General features: G+C 35.5%; 1 protein-coding gene across 1 annotated transcript in view; it reads left to right on the top strand.

Moving 5' to 3' along the window:
- Positions 1-1,516: 1,516 nt before the first annotated feature.
- The window catches only part of LOC107592118 (neurogenic locus notch homolog protein 1-like), a 13,172-nt gene continuing 3,232 nt past the window's right edge, over positions 1,517-11,456 (top strand). Inside the window, exons 1-9 of the mRNA XM_016281500.1 lie at positions 1,517-1,871; positions 3,052-3,196; positions 5,650-5,982; positions 6,152-6,378; positions 7,527-7,845; positions 7,957-8,087; positions 9,302-9,360; positions 9,511-9,640; positions 10,183-10,280. Coding sequence (XP_016136986.1) covers positions 1,814-1,871; positions 3,052-3,196; positions 5,650-5,982; positions 6,152-6,378; positions 7,527-7,845; positions 7,957-8,087; positions 9,302-9,360; positions 9,511-9,640; positions 10,183-10,280 — 1,500 coding nt within the window. The 5' untranslated portion in view covers positions 1,517-1,813. The remainder of the gene's footprint in view (positions 1,872-3,051; positions 3,197-5,649; positions 5,983-6,151; positions 6,379-7,526; positions 7,846-7,956; positions 8,088-9,301; positions 9,361-9,510; positions 9,641-10,182; positions 10,281-11,456) is intronic.

The raw sequence follows: 11,456 nt of genomic DNA on the forward strand, positions 1-11,456 counted from the left end.
GGACGCGTTCTTACGTCGTCTTTCGATGTTTTAAATAGGCGTCTTTGACCGCTGCGACTCGTCTCGCTGGCCCTTGCGTCTAGAGTGCCGCGTTTTAAGACGCAGCGTTAAGTTAAAAATAGTTCAGCATTTATGAACGCGTCTCCAGTGTCTTCACTGTTCTCTTCACAGACGTTGCGCAGCGCGTTGCGTGAACGAGCCTAATGTTACCAAGTAACGTCAGTGTAACTTAATTAATATTCATAAGTATGTATTGTAACCTGCCTCTCTGCTCATAAAGGCTGGATGCAGATAACAAATAATGCACAGTAAATTTGCCTTTTAGAACTGGTATCCCTGAATTTTTAAGGAGACCACAATAAGTGCAAGTATTTACTTTGTCCACTACATTTTTACACTGATTAAAAATATCTAAACACACCATCAGACCATCCTGGTCAGTTTTGTGGCAAACTAAGACCTGCAAAAAAATAAAATTATATATATATATATATATGCATACACACACACACATTTATATATATATATATATAGGTGCATCACAATAAATTAGAATGTCGTGGAAAAGTTCATTTATTTCAGTAATTCAACTCAAATTGTGAAACTCGTGTATTAAATAAATTCAATGCACACAGCCTGATGTAGTTTAAGTCTTTGGTTCTTTTAATTGTGATGATTTTGGCTCACATTTAACAAAGACCCACCAATCCACTATCTCAACTAATTAGAATACTTCATAATTTTTAGTGAATTGTTGGCCTTCTGGAAAGTATGTTCATTTACTGTACATGTACTCAATACTTGGTAGGGGCTCCTTTTGCTTTAATTACTGCCTCAATTCGGCGTGGCATGGAGGTGATCAGTTTGTGGCACTGCTATATATATAAATATTGCAATATTACAGAAATACGTCTTTGTCCCTCTGTGTCTTGCTTGCATAACTCAAGAATTTACAAAAAAGTAATAAAATAAAATAAAATCTATTTGAATATATTTAAAAGTTCTAATAGAACAGAAATCATTCTAATATGCTGATTTGCTGCTCTAGAAGCATTTCTTACTACTATCAATGTTTAAAACAGCTGTAAAAAAAGTAGTTTTGTAAAAGTAGTAAGTTCAGAAGAACAGCGTTTATAAAATATAAATCTTTTTTAACATTAAAAATTTCTTTATTTTCCATTTTGATCAACTTGATGTGTCCTTGCTGAATAAAAGTATTAATTTCATTAAACAAATCTTACTGACCCTTTTGAATGGTACTGTAAATATCCATCTTTAATGGAAAAACTGCTTAAAAAAGCAACAAAAATATACAAGACTTTTAGCAGACATATAAAAATGAGATATTATGTCTAGTTTGAACACAAGGAAGTGAAGGTTTTTTCTGTGGTATTGTTCAATTGTCCTGTCAAATTTCCTTCAACACAATTCGTGCAGTAAAATAATTCATAAACAGGTCAAACTCCTGCGATAATAACGACCTTTCAGATTCACACACACACACACACACACTCGCTCCTATTCTTGAATACACCGTGGCAGGAAGTCGTCCAGATATCCGCCGTGCTTCTGAAAAAGAATGAGGGACCAATTCGGGGAGGGAGCTGTTGAGGGTGTAGACAATGAACGTTCACACAGTATTACTGGACTGATACTGCTGCATCCATCTGAAGAAACCATCCAAGACTCCCTCAAGACATAAGATCAGCCTCAAATGAGAAGACGCCAGGTCTTGGTGGTTCATACACAAGGGGGTCGTAGTGTTTTATCAAGAGGAACTTGACTAACTCCAGACCCATCTGTGCGTTCAGACATGCACCTGACTGTGAGACTGTCCTTCATCTTATGGACTCTCTGCAGATCATCTCATGGTGAGTCCAATTCAGTTTCCTGTGGATAGAACTGATGGATGAATGAATAGATGGACACAGATGATTGCATGATGATGAGATGATTGCTGGTGTTATAATAGTAGAGAATATTCACTGATTGTTTTTATAGCTTGAATTTGAAGGCAAATTATTAGAATCTTGATATTAGATATTTTATTCGATACTTGATATTAAATATTTATTTATTAAATTAAACATTAACAAACATATTAATTAAACATTCTATTTTAATTTGCATTGTTATTGTTTTTTGTAAAAAATATCTCAGACCCACAAAATAAATGTATTTTTATGAAAAAAACATATTATAATATATATGATGTGTATGTAAAAGTTTAAAAGTAAATCCATTTGTACGTTGTTGTTGTTTTTTTGTATGTTTTGTATTTTGCTGTACAGAAAAAAAGTTGATTCTTTAATGAATAGGAAGTTAAAAAGACTTAAAAATATTTTGTGATATTATAGTTTACTGTCACTTTTGATCAGTTTAATGCATCCTTCTTGAATAAAAGTTTTAATTTCATTAAAAAAAAATATCACTGACCTCAACCTTCTTGAAAAGTTGTGTATATACTCATTTTCAATGGAGAAAATGCTAAGAGGAAAAATACAAATGTACAAGATATTGAATGTGAAGTGAAGGTTTTTGTCTGGTATTGTCTTGTCAAATTTCCTTCAACTCAATTCATGCAGTACTAAAATTCATAAACAGTCTTGTAGGTTATATGTAAAAATATGTCAAATATATACAATGTAAAAGTAAACCCATTTGTACATTTTGTTTTGCTGTACAGTGTTCTCTTCTATTGTTCAGCCATTATGGCTTGATTTTGCTTCACACACCTGCCAAAGCTATTGTCCCTCTCTATTACATCCCTCATCGCTACAGTAATGCCCTTCAGCCTTCATCGACTCCCATTCCAGCCTATTTCCTCTTGCTGTTCAGCTATCCTGGAAACTTCCTGTTTGTGTCATGCCCCTCATTTCCTGTTTCTCCTGGAATTCATGTCAAGGCCCCGCCCCCTCCAACCAGGACGATGCTGAAAATCTTTAGAGATGTGGGCCCTTTTAACAGCTCAAAAACCTACTTGACATTGCTACGTGTTTTACCCATTTCTATTACATGATAATCATACTTGCTTTTGCTTTCCCTAAAAAGCCTCCCCTAGTGATCCATACAGCAGCTGTAGGGTAGGAAAAGCCTGCAAGGCCAAGTTTGGGAATGGAGTATGTGATCAGGAGTGCTCATCTTCTGACTGTCTGAGAGATGGATTCGACTGCCTCAAAGACAAAGGCACCTGCATGTAAGAAACCAATGTGACACATGCTAATATCACAAAACAAACCAGGAGAAGTAACTCCAGTAGTGGACGGAGTACACAAATCCAGTACTTGAGTCAAAATAAATTATTACTCTAGTATTAGTATTAGTACTCCTTTTCAATTTTACTTGAGTAAAAATACAAAGTACTGATCGATAAATGTTTATTTTGTCATTTTAATTTATATACTTTTAGATATTTTTTTATCCTACACTCTTAAAAATAAAGGTGCTTCAAAAGGTTCTTCAAGCGATGCCATAGAAGAACCATTTTTGGTTCCACAAAGAACCATTCAGTCAAAGGTTCTTTAAAGAACCATCTCTTTCTTACCTTTTTGTAATCTGAAGAACCTTATTTTGCCACAAAGAACCTTTTGTGAAACAGAAAGGTTCTTCAGATGTTAAAGGTTCTTTATGGAACCATTTAGACAAAAAGGTTCTTCTATGGCATCGTGAAGCACCTTTATTTTTAAGAGTGTACTGCTCAAATTACTTGGAGAGGGAGGCCTATCATACACTATTAAAACATAAAATATATAAAAATATCAGTTTATGTTACTGATACACCATAAACAATTGAAAAAAAAGAATATATATAAGAATATATAGCAGAAAAGCGCACTCGCTCAGCACAGTGGAGCGCATCATTTTGTTAACTTTGTGGTTTGAGTCGTTTGGGACGCGGTAACACACGGCCCTCTTCACAATATATTGCTTTACAGATCTATGACTTTTGCTGCCTCTGCTGCGGTGGGTCCCGCGATAATGCAGGTCTCTACTCGGAAGGTGCCTGTAATAATGTTATGATCGAGGCTCTGGACTCTGAGCATAACTTGTTTTTCTATAACCAACTATAAAATATTTTCTATAAAAACGTTAATACCATGGCAGTGGCAAATAGCTTTGGTTTTATATTTAATTTGATTACATTCATATTATAAGTTGAGATTTACAAGAAATATTTTAACTGCTACTATGTAAAAGGAATACTGCTGTAAAAAAGCACCTTATTTGTTTAAAGTGTTTGCAAACCAAATGTTATTGCACTTTTGTTCATATAACAGTACATTTAATTGAAAAAAGTGCACAATACACTACTTTTGAATGCATTATTGAATTTTGTGCATAACAATGCGATTAATCGCGATTAATCGCAGACAATCGTGAGATTAATCGCGATTAAAAAAAAATTATCGTTGCCCAGCACTTATATATATATTTCTCCAGTTCAAAATAACGAAGAACGACATGTTTAAGAAATGTAGTGGAGTAAAAAGTACAATATCATGCTTTGGAATGTAGTAAAAGTAAACTTTTTTTTTTAAATATATAAAAATAGTCTACTACGATAAAGTACAGATAGATAGGCCTACTTGAGAAATTTACAATAAATACAATAACAAAGTAAAAATACTTAACTCTTGAGTAACTTCCCTGGAAAACTCTATAAAGTATTATTTTATTGTCATAAATAATTGTAACCACAGTTATAATGCATCAAATTACATGTCGTTAAAGAGTATAAAGTAAAGTTGTTGTAATTCATGAGAACCTACAACTGATGTGCATATGAATTCATTGCAGTGCAATACGAATATTTATCATTCATCGTATGCATGCTTAAAGTAAAATGTTTTGTTCTCTCAGTTTAGGGCATATTCAGTATTGCCGAAATCACTATGACAACGGCCACTGTGACCAGGGCTGCAACACCGCCCCCTGTGGGTGGGACGGCTCGGACTGCCACAAAAAGCAGTACCCCATCTGGGCCAAAGGAAGCCTGATACTGCACACCCTTATTTGTTTAAAGTGTTTGCAAACCAAATGTTATTGCACTTTTGTTCATATAACAGTACATTTAATTGAAAAAAGTGCACAATACACTACTTTTGAATGCATTATTGAATTTTGTGCATAACAATGCGATTAATCGCGATTAATCGCAGACAATCGTGAGATTAATCGCGATTAAAAAAACATTATCGTTGCCCAGCACTTATATATATATTTCTCCAGTTCAAAATAACGAAGAACGACATGTTTAAGAAATGTAGTGGAGTAAAAAGTACGATATCATGCTTTGGAATGTAGTAAAAGTAAACATTTTTTTTTTAATATATAAAAATAGTCTACTACGATAAAGTACAGATAGATAGGCCTACTTGAGAAATTTACAATAAATACAATAACAAAGTAAAAATACTTAACTCTTGAGTAACTTCCCTGGAAAACTCTATAAAGTATTATTTTATTGTCATAAATAATTGTAACCACAGTTATAATTCATCAAATTACATGTCGTTAAAGAGTATAAAGTAAAGTTGTTGTAATTCATGAGAACCTACAACTGATGTGCATATGAATTCATTGCAGTGCAATACGAATATTTATCATTCATCGTATGCATGCTTAAAGTAAAATGTTTTGTTCTCTCAGTTTAGGGCATATTCAGTATTGCCGAAATCACTATGACAACGGCCACTGTGACCAGGGCTGCAACACCGCCCCCTGTGGGTGGGACGGCTCGGACTGCCACAAAAAGCAGTACCCCATCTGGGCCAAAGGAAGCCTGATACTGCACACTAGAATCCCGTTCCAGAGGGGTCAGATCCAGAACAGCTCTCTGTTATGGCCCTTAAGCACTGTCCTGCATACTAGCGTCAAACTCAGAGGGATGGCACCTCTCCAGCCCACCACAGACCTACTTACAATGGACACCCATCAGCTCGCTGAGCTGTATGCTCAAACACCAGCCTATGACAGCAATGGGTTAGTGATACACTCATGTGTTTTCATTTAAAGAGTTTGATTTTAAGGCCTTTTTGTTTTACTTTTATATATGATTGTGACAGTATCTTCAGTAATGATATCATATCATACAGGTATTGTCTGTTTTCTAAACGTGTGCTGACTGCATGTGTATTTTTTTGCATTACAGGTCAGTGTTATTCCTGCAGCTGGATAACAGACCCTGCTCCGGTCTTCCCTCCACCTGTTTCCAGTATGCCATCGAGGCTGCACACTTCCTGCATGCCATCCTGGCACAGAATCACGCCTCGTTTCCCATGATCCCAGAGATCCAGGCGGCTGTGATCAGTGTACGTGGAGTCGATGAGGAAATAGGAGCCAGAGAGGAGGTGAAACTGCCAAAAGAGGAGCGCAACAGTATGCTGTCTTTGTACTTTACCAAAACATAAGCATACTATTCAGACACTTACAGAAGTACTTTGTGCAAAATGTAAATTTGGTTATTATTTACTCACTATTATCATTTCCAACCAGTATGCTGTTTTTTTCCAGCAAAAAGTGTTATATTAGTATTTATTAATATTTATTTTGAATGAGCTTTTATTTGAGTTTTTTTAGGTTTAAGTTTTTCATCTGATATTTATTTTATTTAAAGAGGCCATTGCTTTTATTTTATTTATTTAAACTAAATTTGAATAATATTTTAGTGTTTTTAAGCATTATTTATATACTATTATAATATTAGTAATATTTTGAATTAGCTTTTGTTTTATATTTTCAGTTTTCATTTCTATATAGCTTTCATTTATTTTTATTTCAATTTTAGGCATTTTATTACTTAAATTTTTAAATTAATACATTTCAGTTATTTGCTAGGACAAAATTAATTTTCGTTAAGTTTTTAGGTTTACGTTTTTCATTGTTATATTTATTTAAATAGGCAATATTCTATATTTTAAGCTTTTATTTTACTTGTTTTATTTTTAAATTAAATTTGAATCATTTAGTTATTTAACTATTATTCATATATTATCGTATTTATTCATATCTTGAATGAGCTTTTATTGTTTTATTTTCAGATTTCATTTTAATTGTAGTAATTTGTTAATAGTTTAGTGCTTTGCACATCTTTTTTCATGTTTTTCATCTCTTTTCATTATTTTATTTTATTTCAGCTTGATTTCAATTACGGAAAACAATTTTCAAATAGTTTTTGTTTAAGTTAAAAACAATAATGCTGTCAAACAAAAAAGCAGGAATATTTATTTTCATCGTAACCATGACTATTTACTCCAAAATGACAAAGAAAAAAGCAGCATGAAAGTAGACTTCTGAAATGATACAATAACGTTTTGCGAGGAACCGACTAAAATTTTAATCAGAATTCACTAATGATCCATCCCTCGGCCAAATATGTCCATCCCCTGCTGGTAACTAATTAAAAGTCACTGCGAAAGATAAGAGCGTTTTAAAGAAGTTGTGAGAAAATATCTAGCATTTAGCTTCATTTTCATGTTTTTCTTCTACTTATGAGCATGACTTAGATGCTAAATCTCACGTTTCAGTTCACGAAGCCTCTCCTGCCTGGATGTGGCCTGTGGTCGGTGTTGGGACGGGACTCGGTGTGGCGGCTGCCGTGATCATCACGGTGGTGGTCCTGTGGTTAAAGAGAAGACAGAGACGAGAAGGAGGAGAGCGAGTGCGTCACAGATCCACGGTGACCGACAGCAATAACGGCAGCAAGGCCTGGACCCGCCGCTCTGAGGAGAAAAGAAGCAGATCGGGAAGAGATAAAGACAGAAATGGGACAAAGAAAAACAAGAAAGGAAAGGAGTCAGGGAAAAGACGTAAGGAGCCCCTCGGTGAGGACGCGATCCGTATGCGGTGAGTCTGATGTTCAGAGGAACTCGAGGGTCTTTGAAGAGTTTTCATACTGTGAGGGAGGAAACCGTGCTAATGGGGAGGAACTGTGCGTCTTCTTTATGCTGATTATAGACCCCTGAGGAAGGAACTGGACATCGGAAGTGACACCGATGTGACCCAGAGCTCCATGGAGGACATCAACAAGACCATCTGTGACCACAGATCACCAGACCAAAAACTGTTCAAACAGCCCCGCATGCTGGGTGAGACCTGCTGGAATGAGGCATATAGCTGCCACATAGCTAAAAATTATGTTTTTCAGAATTATGTATGTATTTGCTCTAGAATGACTTTTTTTTCAAATCTGTGAAACCATAATTTTGGCAAAACAACCAAGCAGATTCAACAGATTACATTAAGATGTAGTTAGTTAATGTTAATTTAGTTTCTCTCTCTCTCTCTCTCTATATATATATATATACAGTGGGTACGGAAAGTATTCAGACCCCCTTAAATTTTTCACTCTTTGTTATATTGCAGCCATCCCCCAATGTGGAACAATCAATTTCACAAACAGCCAAGCAGATTAAAAACATTACAGTAAATAATATGATGTATAATGAAAACAATGTAGTTAATGTGATTAATGCAGAGTTATTTTATTTATATACTAGTATTTAGTAATATTTTGAATGAGATTTTATTTTTATATTTTCAGTTTTCATTTTCAATTTAGTTTACATTTTAATATTTGGATGTGCTTTTGTCATTTTTATTATTTTTTAGACATTGCTATTTAACTTATTTATTTCAGTTTAATTTATTTATTTGAACTTCAACAAACATATTTCAGTTAGTTGCCAAGTCAAATTTTCTAATTTATATTAAGTTTTAAGTTAAACATATTTTATATTAATTTCAATTAACAAAGATGATTTTGAACACAGTTTTTGGATTAATTTGGATATGAATTGATTCTGTATAAATATATACATTATTTTCGCTAAAGTAGCCTAGGTAAATGCCACGTGGGGATTTCTGAGTGATGATTCAAGCACATCTCTGAACAGATTCAAGTAATCAAGATTTAATGTCCCCGACATAACCTTTGAGAATCATGTGCATCTGAATAACATTTGCATATTATTTCAATGCATCGTGAATAGAATTGTGCATACTATTTAGCACAGATAGGAGGAGAAATGTGACACAGCTGTACTTCAATTCAGTTGTGTTTCTCTATAGGGAACACATATTCACTATTAATTAAGAATTTTCCCTCAACAAACTCCTAATTTGCTGCTTATTAATGATTAGTAAGGTAGTTAAGTTTAGGTATGGGGTAGGGTTAAGGGATCTAAAATATGTTCATGCAGAATAAGACATTCATATGTGCTTTATAAGTACTAATAAACAGACAATATGCTAGTAATATGCATGCTAGTCCTTAAAATAAAGTGTTACCTCATTCTTTTAGCTCCCCCTAGAGGATGGGAAAGAAACGCGGTTCCTACACCTCAAAGAGCACCAAGAAATGTGAGTTTAATTTGAACAATCTGCCTGCACTTTACAAAACGTATTATACTACAACGCTCATGATATCTGTTACCAAAAAAAAATTCTGCATGCTGCATCATTGTGAAAATTCTCTCTGTAGAGCTGATTATTTGTGCTGTCATCTCTCAGACCGCTCCGGTGCAGTGGTGCGGTCCGGACGGCTCGGTTGTGCTGATCCGAGCTGTCAGAAGCGGGCTTGACCGAGTAGTTCTGGAGCTCCTGAGAGCTGGAGTGCCTGTCAATAACACCGACCACACGGGTAAGAGCGCCATTAACCCCTTGCATGTAGAACGAGTCCCTTCAATCAATGTGGTCTTCAAGAATACATTACAGGAATAGTTTTTGTTTCCTTTGCAGTTGGGGAGTAATGTGTTTTGCCCTTTCTGGTTTTGTTTTTGTCACTGTCTCTGTCCTGTCCTCAACTCCCCACTGCCGTCCTCCGTCTCCTCCTGCTTCCCTCACATCACTCCAGCACCCCTGATAAACACGTCCGATTCAGAACAGAGTTAATGTGCTGTAGCGCCTGGTCAATGTGGAAATAATGTATTAACCTTCCATGCCTCTGTTTCGCTCTCTCAAAAATGTCCCTCTTTTATTGTCTCAATGGTTGGCTTCCTGTTTTCCCTTCCCATAACACATTCCTGGATGCTCTCATGTCATTGTTTGGCTTCGTATACACTGCTTTGTGACCCCTCTGTGCACCACAACACGCCATTTCCTGATCACCCTTGCCCTGTTTGTTATCAATTCCTTCTTGCATCTCTTCTTTCTCTCTCTCTCTCTCTCATTCTCTTCATCCAGGGAGATCTGCCCTCCACTGGGCATGCTCAGTAAACCACCTCCCATTGACACGGACTCTCATTCGCTACGGTGCTGCAGTGGACTTACAGGATCATAAGGTAAAGAAAAAGTCCCCCCTTTGTATAAACAATAAAATAAACCAGGTTTGCACACCAATCAGAATTTGAATTGTGGTAACAAACAGGATGCAGGAGTGCAGTTAGTTCATTATAAGGAAGTAGAATTAAAATTAATGTAATTTTTAACTAGAAAAACAGACAGATAGATACATAGATAGATAGATAGATAGATAGATAGATAGATAGATAGATAGATAGATAGATAGATAGATAGATAGATAGATAGATAGATAGATAGATAGATAGAATGTACAAACGAATGACGGACGGACGGACGGACGGACAGACGATAGATAGATAGATAGATAGACAGATAGAACGATGAATAGATGGAACGACAGACAGAACAACAGGATGATAGACAGACAGACAGATAGATAGATAGATAGATAGATAGATAGATAGATAGATAGATAGATAGATAGATAGATGGATGGATGGATGGACGGATGGACGGATGGATGGAACGACAGACAGGACGATGGATGGATGGATGGATAGAATGTACAAACGAACAAACGAACGATAGATAGATAGACAGACAGACAGACAGACAGACAGACAGATAGATAGATAGATAGATAGATAGATAGAGAGAAAGACAGAGAGACAGACAGACAGATAGACAGACAGACAGACAGACAGACAGATAGATAGATAGATAGATAGATAGATAGAGAGAAAGACAGAGAGACAGACAGACAGATAGACAGACAGACAGACAGACAGACAGATAGATAGATAGATAGACAGATAGAACGATGAATGGATGGAACGACAGACAGAACGACAGGACGATAGACAGACAGACAGACAGACAGACAGATAGATAGATAGATAGATAGATAGATAGATAGATAGATAGATAGATAGATAGACAGACAGACAGACAGACAGACAGACAGACAGACAGACAGACAGACAGATAGATAGATAGATAGATAGATAGATAGATAGATAGATAGATAGATAGATAGACAGACAGACAGACAGACAGACAGACAGACAGATAGATAGATAGATAGACAGATAGATAGATAGATAGATAGATAGATAGATAGATAGATAGATAGATAGATAGAATGTACAAACAAATGACGGATGGACGGACAGACGATAGATAGATAGATAGATAGATAGATAGATAGATAGATA

The sequence above is a fragment of the Sinocyclocheilus grahami genome, unplaced genomic scaffold, assembly GCF_001515645.1.
Source record: "Sinocyclocheilus grahami isolate Dianchi unplaced genomic scaffold, SAMN03320097.WGS_v1.1 scaffold150.1, whole genome shotgun sequence".
In the NCBI taxonomy this organism is placed as follows: domain Eukaryota; kingdom Metazoa; phylum Chordata; class Actinopteri; order Cypriniformes; family Cyprinidae; genus Sinocyclocheilus; species Sinocyclocheilus grahami.